General features: G+C 39.4%; 1 protein-coding gene across 11 annotated transcripts in view; it reads right to left on the bottom strand.

Moving 5' to 3' along the window:
* TRAF3 (TNF receptor associated factor 3) overlaps positions 1-11,258 on the bottom strand; it is a 71,304-nt gene continuing 60,046 nt past the window's right edge. For all 11 annotated transcript variants that reach the window (XM_069858849.1, XM_069858850.1, XM_069858845.1 and 8 more), the window contains 2 exons: positions 6,437-6,611; positions 1-5,630 (listed from right to left, as the gene is read on the bottom strand). In XM_069858849.1, coding sequence (XP_069714950.1) covers positions 5,059-5,630; positions 6,437-6,611 — 747 coding nt within the window. In that variant the 3' untranslated portion in view covers positions 1-5,058. The remainder of the gene's footprint in view (positions 5,631-6,436; positions 6,612-11,258) is intronic.

The following is an 11,258-nucleotide window of genomic DNA, read 5'->3' as shown; positions in this document are numbered from 1 at the left end:
TTCCCAAACCAATCATTTTTATTGCAGTAGTCACAATTTCTACGTCAACCAAAATATAGAGGTATTGCCTGGATAGGACAGGAATTCCAGGAAGAGGTCCAGTTGCTTTTTATTATCCTTTGTTCTCAAATTAAAGGAAAGAATTTGCAATTTAACAAGTTACTCACCACTACACATGTTTAAAATACAGGAATCTCCAAATTAGAGGAGCATGAGGAAGGACATGTGTCCTAGATGACATTCCAAGGTCTTCAGAAAGACTAAACAAACTGTTTGTTTGCTTATATACAGGTCTTCAAACCTGGAAGATGTGAATCCAAAGCTTGCCCTTAGTCAAGATCCTCCCTTAGCAGCAGCAAGTTATATTTGCACCAATTGTTCAAGTATAACTTGAAGGAAAGGGTTCCATCTCATCACTTCTATGTAAAGACTTTGCATATATATGTGCATGCATGTCGGTGTATATATGTATGTACTTACACAAATACAAGTAATCTACAGAGCAAAACTAAGAGATTAGGTCTGCAACCCAAGAATTCCCCCCCTCACCTATTTGTATATTTGCATAGTTAAATCATATCAAGGCATCAATACTGCAATATTTTTCACACTCTTCTGTGGTGCAGGCAACTTTTCTTGTCACTCCCTACACGCTTCTTGGACCAAACAGCACCTGTGTTTTAAAAATGAAACAAAACAACAACAGAAACCTTGCATTGTTAGTGAAATGCCTATTCCACGTGATGGAATACAGATACAAATAGGTGGTAGCTTTCAAGCTCCATCTCAACAAGCCTCCTGGCAAGCCAAGAACCAAGAGCAATACAATCACAACCTAACATTCATGGGTTCAACACTTAAATTACAACTAACACAAATTTCTATTACCTTTGCATTTGAGAAATCCACCAGGCACAGAAACAGGCAGCATATCTTCAATTTTCCTTTTCCAAGCAGGAAAACCCACGGGGAAAAGGAAATAAACTGCATTTCATGTTTTTAAGAAAGCTAGCATGTTACCCACAATTATCTTCCCATCAAAATTATGCCACCCATCATTCCTTTGTCCTATTGCACATTCTCTTTGTGAAGAACAACATTTACAGTACAAGGCTGAAATCAACATTGCATATTGTAAGTCAGCAGTTGAAGGTGTACCATGTAGACAGTAACTGAAACAAGACCCCTTTAATTAGATCACAGAAGTAATGCAGACATGGTCATGCATCATAACTGCAGGCTGGTCTTTAAACACCCAAACAGTTTCATCCCGTTTAGAATTCAAGACTTCCTAGATAGCAGATGCACCTATCCTGTGCTGAAGAGTGTACAAAAGGGGCAACATCCAGACTCTCACACACTGGAATCTCCCTAGAGAAAGCTGGAAACAAGAGGCCTGTACATAACTTGGAGCGTCATTGTTAAGAAAGACTACAGCAAGAGACTTCAGTTGTGTGCTGCCAAGAATTACTAAGCAGAGGGGAAAAAAGGTTCCTTTGAAAAAACTCTGCTCAAAGTAATGTAAATATTCTGAGACCCCCTTGCAATAATGGCACACCACAGGAGTTAGCCTGGATTCAAGAGTATGCGTGGGGACAGACTGTTGCCCCATGAGCCACTTTAAACACAGTCCCTAGAAAACTTTGGATATCTGGGTCAGGGACATATAGGAAAAAAAAGGATAAAGGGCATTTCAATGATGAGACCAAGTTCAAATAATTTGAAGTGTTGAGTAAAGCACCAGGTATCTTTTCCTTTCAATTTAGAGAATATACAGTGGCCTTGTTTTCACAAAATGCTACATACTCCTTGCTGGAAAGCAGAGGAAACCGATTTCTATGTACACAGTAAGAACTCTGCAGAGATGGCCTGCGAGTTCTGCGGAGAATGGGTTGTTACAGTCAAGGCTTCAGGTATTCCACAGCAGGCGGTGTCTACATTTGCGTAGCAAGATCCTGGATTTCACAGTACGCAGGGTTGGCAAACTGGAAATTCTCTGGCAGCTTCATGTAGTTTTAAAAAATAAGTGCAGTAGGCCTTCATTTTATTAACTGTGATAAAAAGCATATATATGCAAAAATATTTTTATATCGGTAGCACATTACTGCATTATAAAAGCTGCCCAAGTGAAGCTGAAGATTCTGGCAGCTGGTGCTTTTGGCACTTGGGAGATGTGGAAAGCAGCATAGAGATCTGTGAAATACAACAGTGACTGATGTTTCTGCTACAGTGATCGGCATTAATATAGTTAGCAGTGTTCATATTTAAACTTCTCTATGAAGTTTCTGAGTCAATATCCCACTAAGAGGAGATAGGCAGATCTCTTAAAGCTACTGGTTTAGGCTGTGTGCAGACTCAGGAAGACTTCCCTATTAGTTTACACTTTTCGCATGTTTCAAAGTCCTCTTTCAATGACAAAGGCTGGAAACACTTTTTTTTTCCTCCTCTTTTAAACAGCCTGGATTTAGAAGCACAATTCTGTCACAGGAGTTGGAAACTGTAGTCACAAATCTGCAGAATATGCTGGGCCCTGCTAATACTAGCAATCTCCTCCGAGCCCCAGATTGAAACAGGATATAAACTGTTTTGAGATGGCCAAATGGTTTTGTTTAAGTTTACAAGACATGCATTAGCAATGGGAGGAGAGTCCTTTGGACATTTCCACTTGGGAATCCTGTTTTCAGTAAAATTCTGTGATGCACAAACACAAAAGCTCAGCTGACTACATTCACAATCATTAAAATGACACAAGTTGAGCGAACCTTCGCCCTAAAGCGTAAGTGATGGGTTTGCTTATGCAGCCTGCATAAAACTGCAAGTGCCGTTTAAGTATATCTAGAGATACAGATGTGGGTATATCTATAGATATTTATCTCTTGTGCAGAAAGTCCTCCTTCTGTGCTAGAAATTAAATGCTAGCACATGCCTCCACATATGAGCTTGCACCTGTTGACAGCAATGTACCATAGACAGAGTACAGTACCTGGACAATGGAAGGCAAGAAAAGGAAGACAGGTTGCTGCCGACGGTTGCGACGGTCAGCAGCAGGCAGTATTTTAGCAGGTGCCTGGAAAACCCATGAAGACCACTTAGCATGCATTGTATATTCATAAATATATTCATTCTTGCAGGCACTGTGTGTGAAGGCACAGCCAAAAAAGACAACAGCAAAGACAAGCTGAAATACAAAGGCATGAATTCAACTGCACCTTAGACAAAAATTGTGACTATGCCTCAAAAAGCAGAAAATTGATAGAGCCTGACATTAAAGGCTGGGATGCAATGTTTTCTTTCAAGCCCATAGAGGCTAAAAACACAGTGGTGCAAGTCTGCTCTGCTTAAGCAGTTCTTGGATTTTTAAAAGCACCACGGTCAGGCTATGTTTCTAGAATTGCTTGTCACAGGCTATTAAACAGAAGCAGATGAACACAGCAGGTTGCAATCAGCATGTTTCAGGGCTAGCAAATGCTTTCTACTAGAGTTCAGGCCGCTACAAAGAAAGAAGCCCGTGCATTCCCTGTTAGGATGCTTGTCTGCTATGAAAAGCTGTCATGAGCATATACATTCACAGTCCCACAGAGATCTCAGATGGGTCCATTTCAAGTGATGCCACCTTACAACCACAGGCATTAGAGAAAAAAATGTCACCTGCCTTCGCAGTGGCCATGGAGACTGTCTAGTCCAAGCTCCATAGGAGCACTGAGCATAACGTTTTGGCACCTGAATAAGATGGACTCCACCATGGCCAAGTCATAGAAGTTCCAGAAGCCAAAGAAATGGGCTTTGGCTTCTGTTTTGCACATGGCAAGGTACCTAAGGGCTGTGAAGACAAGGCTAAACATTATGCCTGAAGTCCAATTAAACTACCATTTCAGATATCAGAATTAATCTGATTAAAAAGCTATGGATTATAAGCAGCACAGCACATCTAAGGCACATGTACGCATGCAAGCCACCATCACTCTGTTAAGACATTGCTGATTTGTCCTGAAGAAGCAATGGCTGCTAGTACAGAACAAACATATAGGCTTTTTTCAGCACTAATCCTCCTCCCCAATACTGAAAATACTATATACTGCTGACAGCATAATGTGCAACATATATAGCTTGATTGGAAAGCATGGGGCAGAACTTTAAAAAATGTACAGGATTCCGTTTAGAACTCCAAAGTTCAACAAATGCCCTATTTTAGGGTGAAAACAATTATAAATCTGATAATGATGCACAGCATCCATGAGTGATTTTTCCTTAATTTTGAAATAGTGTCATTAACTACGACATATATTGTAGGTTTACATTTCTAAAGAGAAATAACAGAATTGAATAGTTTTTTTTCCTATCACAAGTGATAACCAGTGTTTGATATCTTCTATTTTTCTTCCAAGAAATATGAGTCTATCAACAGTTTTAAAATAAAATGTTTTCTGTAACAATAGAACTTTAAATAAAAATATGATTTTGATTCAGATACTTTTGAGAAGACATGGATACTTTTCCAAGATCTTCTGACAAAGTAATTATTAAAACAGAGACCAGATGAGGCCTTAAAAAGACAATATACTATATTTCAGACAAGATTGCACCTGTTTTTCAAATAATATCATACTTGCAACATTACTTCATCATTTCTTCTTTTAACATGCCAACAATTTCCAGCTAGCTCACGTGTTAAGTTTTTTTTTGTTTTTGTATTCTAGCTTAAAGAAATAAGAGTCAGTAATTTATTCCGCGCATACTGTTTGTCTTTTCACCTCCAATTGACTAGATCATTAATAAGTTAAAAAAGAAATCCTCTCTGACCACAATCATTATCCTCACGAGGGATAAGTGATTCTTCAGAGCTTAAGGGTTGCTAGTTCTATTAAAAAATATACCATGGTATGATTTCTTAATGTGTTGCTACTTTTGCAATTGGACCCTATGCAGTTATGCCTTCAAACTCTTCCATCTGTTCCACAAGGTGGTTCTGTGAGCTTTAGGACCTCTGATTGAAGACAAACTGATACAAAACCCCCAAACGGAGTTGTTTTCGGTTTAATCTGCCTCCCCCACTGTATGTCAGGGGTCTGGTAGATCCGATGTATCCACTATGACTTTAATAAAAATAGTATCATCTTTAATATACGTTCCATTCTCTAGAACAGTTTGAGCCACAAAGACTGGGCAGCCAGATGCAATGTTCATTTCTCCAGTTGGCTTCTTAAAACTGCTGCTGTTTGGATCTGGCTTGAAAGCATCTCCCAAGTGGCGCCGAGACGGTCCCTGATCCATTAGCATGAGAGTTACCTTCTGTTTAAATGGCCAAGGAAGCAACGCATCGTATTCTCCACGCATTATGACGAAAAACAGTGACAAGTGCGTCCCCTTTCCCATGCCATCTCCATTAAGGTAAACTCTGGCACACATCTTGTAGCCAAAGTATCCAGTATAAAAGGGTTGGCTGTACAAGGACAGAGTCTTCCCCATGACTGCCTCTTGCTTCCGACGTTTATAATCTCGAATTTTCCAAATTAATACTCCATTGTAACTGGCAGTTTCTAAAACTTGGAATCGGAGGTCCATGTCAGCCAGCCGAATATCATGAACACTCAGCATCTGATCATGTCTGCTCAGCTGTGTCTCTAGCAGGCCTGTTAAAAAAATGGAAAGGACAGGTGTGAGAAAAGTATTTTTTTCTTAAGACAGTAAAAATCAATTGCCAATGCTGCTATTGCATATGAAAACATTCTCCTCTCCAAGAGCCAAAGTGCATTTAGCCAACGTTGAAGCCACTTCCACAAACAACAGCTTGCTAGCTAGTATCTAGGTTAACTGGGATTTTTATAAACACTGACGTTAATCACACATGCAGAGGTCATCAAATATTCAAATATTTTAACAAATTTTGTGTGATAACTAAGCAATAGAACTACAGAGGCTTCCATTTTTTGGGAGGAGACTTGGTGGCACTACTGCAGATTGCTGTTAGTAGCGAAGACCTTGGGTCACACATCCTACATGATCCCCCCTGAAATTCAGAAGCTCATCACTCAAAATATTCTTCTGAGAAACCACTTGTCCCTGAAGCGTAGTGCTGTTACCTTGTCTAAAGGTCATCATAAAAGCACAGAAAATTCAAGCTTAGCTTTGCAGTATGTGGCCACTTAGTTTGGAGGGAGGGCTGTTCAAAGGTCAGCTGAGAGCTATTTATAATGAACTGACATGGTAATCAAGATGAGGGTCAACAAAACAAAACAAAAGACAAAAATCAAGCCTGCGAAACAGCATGGAAGCAATGCCACATCATCAGGGATTACACCGTTTCCAATTAAAAAATCAGAAGAATCAGCATTATTGTGTTTCTATGTGAAAGTCTCAATGGGAGTGCCACTCAAAGGACATCATTTTACTCTCAACAGTGCTGCTGAGTACTTCGGGCCATTGTGCTTACACTTACTTGTATTTCGAGCTCCTTGTCCTGCAGTTTTATCAACACTTTCCAGCTCAGTCACTCTGTTCTGGAGAGATTCTACACTGCTCTTCATGCTGTCAGCTTCCTCCCAGTTCTGGCGGAAGGGACGGATTTCTTTGTCCAGTTCTTTCAGTTTCTCTGCTTGACTGTCTATCACTCGCTTTATAAAACAGTAAGTTATGAGTTAAAATAACAAAAAGACATTAATTTATGCAAATTAAATAAGGAATACATATCAATCATAAGACATATTTCTGATACAGACAAGTTTTATTTTTGACAAATACTTCAATAATAAAACCTTGAAAATTTAGTGGAACAGCAGAAGTATTTATAAAATACAAAAATTCTTCTGTGCTGCACAGTTATTACTATTACAGCACTATCAGAATTATCAACATAATTACTTTTAAAAAAAGGAAAGGAATTGTTTGTGCGCTCTTGACTAAACCTTCTTTAAATAACCTTCCAATGCAAGAACAATACTCTGAATGCCTCTATATTGATACTACAGGCTGGAGCACCTCCCATACAAGGACAAGCTGACAGAGTTGTTCTTATAGTGACCTTCCAGTATCTGAAGGGGCTACATGAAAGCTGAAGAGGGACTTCTGACAAAGGCTTGTAGTGACAGGACTAGGGGCAATGGGTACAAACTTGAGAGGCAAATTTAGACTAGACATAAGGAGCAACTTCTTCACCGTGAGGGTGGTGAGGCACTAGCACAGGTTGCCCAGGGAAGCTGTGGCTGCCCCATCCTAGGAGGTGTTCAAGGACAGGTTGGATGGGCCATGGGCAGCCTGATCTGGTGGGAGGTGTCCCTGCCCATGGCAGTTGCACATACGGAGCAGGAGCGCATATACATGAAGGTACAGCAGCATAAGCAAGCTCCGAGCTCACATAAATCAGTTATCAAAGCCTAAGTAACTATGTGCCCATAACCATAACAGAAGCCCTCAAGAGGAAAAGCAAAACTATTACTTCTGACCCCTTAAGCACTAGAGGGTCCCACCCTTACTTCCTAATGAATAAGCCATGCGTCCTGAATGTGCTCCCTGGTTGAGTCTTTTCAATAAACAAAGAAAAAAAAACCCATCTGATTTTTGGAAAGGCATGAAATATAATACTCAAGAGAAAAAAAGTTACACAGAAAGACTGGTATTCTCCAAAAGAGGGACATCCCAACACCTCAGTATATTACAAACATAAAGAAGAACATATTTCTCAGTCTACCTCAAATCTGATGCAAGAAATACACAGCACTTTACATTATCACACCTAATGTGGACTAGCAGGAATTTTAGCCAGAACCCCATCATCAGTTATGAAGTTCAAATGATAACACAAATTTAAGATAAGAAACTACTTTTGCTACCACCTACAGTTAAATTCCAAATCTACCTTTATAGCTTATTATTATATAGTGGCAATGTGTATAAATAAGATTTTTCACTTCTTAAAAAAAAAAAAAAAGCAGCAGTTGAATATAAAACAAGCAAATAAAGTTATTTTGCATTTGCCTTCTGATTAGCCATGTGGATTCAGTGCTCCCACTGCTGGGGAAAACTCTGCTGCCTCATACAACCCTCATTTCCCCTTTTAGGCATTTGCTTTTAATCATGTGGTTTCAGCTATACTGAAAGTCTGTAACAATTAATTGAAGGATGTCAATTTGATAAGCCAGCTAGCAAAATCATGTTCTAGAAGTGTTTTACTTTGTTGTGTCTCAAAGCCACTCAGTAACCTACCACATTTCAAGATGAACTACTTATCTATATACTGGTATTTTAAAACAAGCTTATATACACAGATGGGAACGGTTGGACTCGATGATCCGGTGGGTCTCTTCCAACCTGGTTGTTCTGTGATACCTCACTTGCAAAATTCTAACTTTGTGAAGGAAAGATGTGTTCCGAGTCATAAATGAGGGGGGGCATGGTCCCATTAAACAGATTAAGCAACTTGCCTGGACATACTAATCATCAGCTACCAACACAGTCGTGCCCTCTCACTTGGACTGATGGTAATCAGAAAATAAGAGAGAGAAAGGCTGTTAGCTATATATGTAAAAGGAAACACACAATGGAATGGCCTGAATTAATGTGGTGAAAGCAGAGCCAGAAGATCTAGCCATTAGTTCACAGTTAACATGCAAAATTAAACTCAAGGTGTGCCCAAGTCTGATCTTTCTCTTCTAGTCACACAAAACATGAACTCTCCAAGGCAAGAACAACACCACAGTCGTGAGTTTGTACAGTGCCTCACAACAGAGGCACTCTAATTTCCAATTGGGACCCCTTGGCACAAACAGTGTCAAACAAAATGAATAAATGTTTTTTTAAAATTAATTGGAAAAGTAGTAAAGATGCAGAAGAATTGCAAATTGGTCTTCTTTTGGGAGAAGTTTACTAGAAGTTATTAACAGAGACCAACTTCTCTCCAGCAACCTGTGTGCAACATTCTACCTTTGTACATGCACAACCAATTCTGGTTTTTAGCTGCTTCTACTACACATTGACAAATGAGTAGTATTTTGCCTCCTGCACCTCTTCATGAGAATTCAAGAGATACAGAATAATCAGAAACAGACTCCTATTCTGTTTTTGAAAAAGCAGTGGGATCTCTTTATCTTTTTACCCAACAAGGAGTCAACATCCCTCATGCTGGGAGACACTCATGTTCAAAATCTGAATCCAATGCAGCAGTGGAGAATTTCACTCTCTCCACTTATCCCAGTAGAAAGCACACAGATGTCTCACACTGTACTCATGAATTTTCAAGTAGATATCAATCTTCTACATGCACTTTTTTTCCAGCAACTGACCTCTCCAGATCATTATTCCAGAGTTTTATGCCTGGCAAACCACTGCGGGCTCTTCTTGATGCTGATTTTCATCTGGGTTTTGTTAGGTATTATTAACACACAATTCCCAGAATTTTAGCACTCCTACTACTAAAGGAATTTAGAAAATGTCATGAGGAACTGAAGAGTTATATTCACAGTTGTCTCACTTTTAGATGCTCCTAATGGACCTTTCCATTACAACTGACAGAGCAAAACCGACAAGCTAAAGAACACACTAGAAAGGGAACCAGAGGTACTACTGGAAAACTAATCATACATCCTCCTCTTTTGAAGGAATGTACTACTAATTAAATAATTTAATATTTATAAAGTCATCGCTTCTTTTGTCTTGAAGTACCTCATGTCCACATTCAGCATGAGACTTGCTCTAATGATATGCTTCCGTATACTCATAAAAAAGACCAGATATTGGATGTGAAAGTTCCTTTCCACAAGACAGCAGTCAAAAAAGTATTGCATGCTTCCTTGGTGAGACACTTTCCCTAGAGACCAGTACATAGAAAATTAATCTGAATCAAAACATCTCAAGGTTCCTGGCAATGCTCAGACACCTCTGATGCATTTACATGAGCTGTGTTAAATGCCATGCAGTGCAGATAATGCCACCTGTGCTCAGTGAAATAGGTGTTCACAAGCCAAAGAATTTTATGTGACTACTAATACTAAAACTGTACTAGAAATTACTAGCATGCACAGGACTCAGGAGACTAAGCAAATAACACCTGTTCAGACGTGAACTGGCTAGTTCTACACTGGAACTATCCATGGGTCTTGTATAGCTACTGCTGCTCAATACAACCCAGAAAAAGAATGACTCACAACGAGTAACTAATTCCTTCAACTCCTATTAGGCAACAGAAGGAAGCCAATCATATTGTTCAGGGAAAAACAAATTGAGGTGTGTTTCCAGGATGCCCATAAGAATCTGACTGAACCAGGAAGTTCCAGTAAGTGGAAGGAAACGGGTTAAAAGAGCTGTAAACCCTAGTTTGATTTAAAATAGTTAAACTAAAATAGCTGGTGAGGAGAAGTAAAGAGAGGAGGAGGGAGAAAGTCCTCTCCAGGACTTATTACCACCAAAAGGCCACCTGTTGGAATCTGCAAACTATATTGTTCTGTGAGGGTATTTTATTCTAAACATAAACCATTTGAAAATTGATTTTACTAACACTTACGGCTTGAGGAAATCAAAGATATTTCACTCTGTCATCAAGGCAATAATGAAAAACTCTGCTCTACATTTTTTCCATTTCCTCTCTCATGACTGGTTATTGAGCCAGCACGAGCAAAAACCCCAGGCTTACAAATTAACTTACCTCCTGGTAGACTATCAGCAATATCAGTACAGACAAGGATTAGCTTTCCAGAGTCAGAATGCAATATTGTAAGCATGCCTCCATATCCCAGACTATCATCAGATCAAATAACAATGACTAAGGCAGATTAAACTGGTTACTATGTGGGCAGAACACAGAAAGAAGTGCTATAAGGAGAAATGTTGCTGTTGCTGAACTTAAAGTTTCCTTCCAAACCACCACTGAGGGTTTCAAGGCTTAGAGCTGCTGAACGTGCTCCCTCCTCTGAATTTTATCCATACTCTTGTTTGGATATTTATATCTTTCTCGAGTGTCAACATTTTCAGTTTAATGTGTGAAGTGAATAGGATTAATTTATTTACACTCCTTTAAGCTGGATGCTAAAGCAGGCATCTGATATTCTAGCATCAAATGTATGAACATAATGTGTAAACCATACCTCCACAATAACTTGCTGAATACCTCCTGGGGTTTCCCTAACTATGGTCAGTATCACACAAGCTAAAACAAATTCCCGGTATTGACATTCCAAGTGAGCTCTGAATCAAAGCAAAGAGTTTTAGCTTGGGCTAAACACCATGCTAGCACATCCAGAGGATTTCTAGTTTGTGATTCAGACCACAGA

This window comes from Phaenicophaeus curvirostris, chromosome 5 (assembly GCF_032191515.1).
Source record: "Phaenicophaeus curvirostris isolate KB17595 chromosome 5, BPBGC_Pcur_1.0, whole genome shotgun sequence".
NCBI classification, from domain to species: Eukaryota; Metazoa; Chordata; class Aves; order Cuculiformes; family Cuculidae; genus Phaenicophaeus; species Phaenicophaeus curvirostris.
The sequence above is the reverse complement of the archived record's forward strand: the minus strand, read 5'-3'. Positions and strand labels throughout refer to the sequence as shown.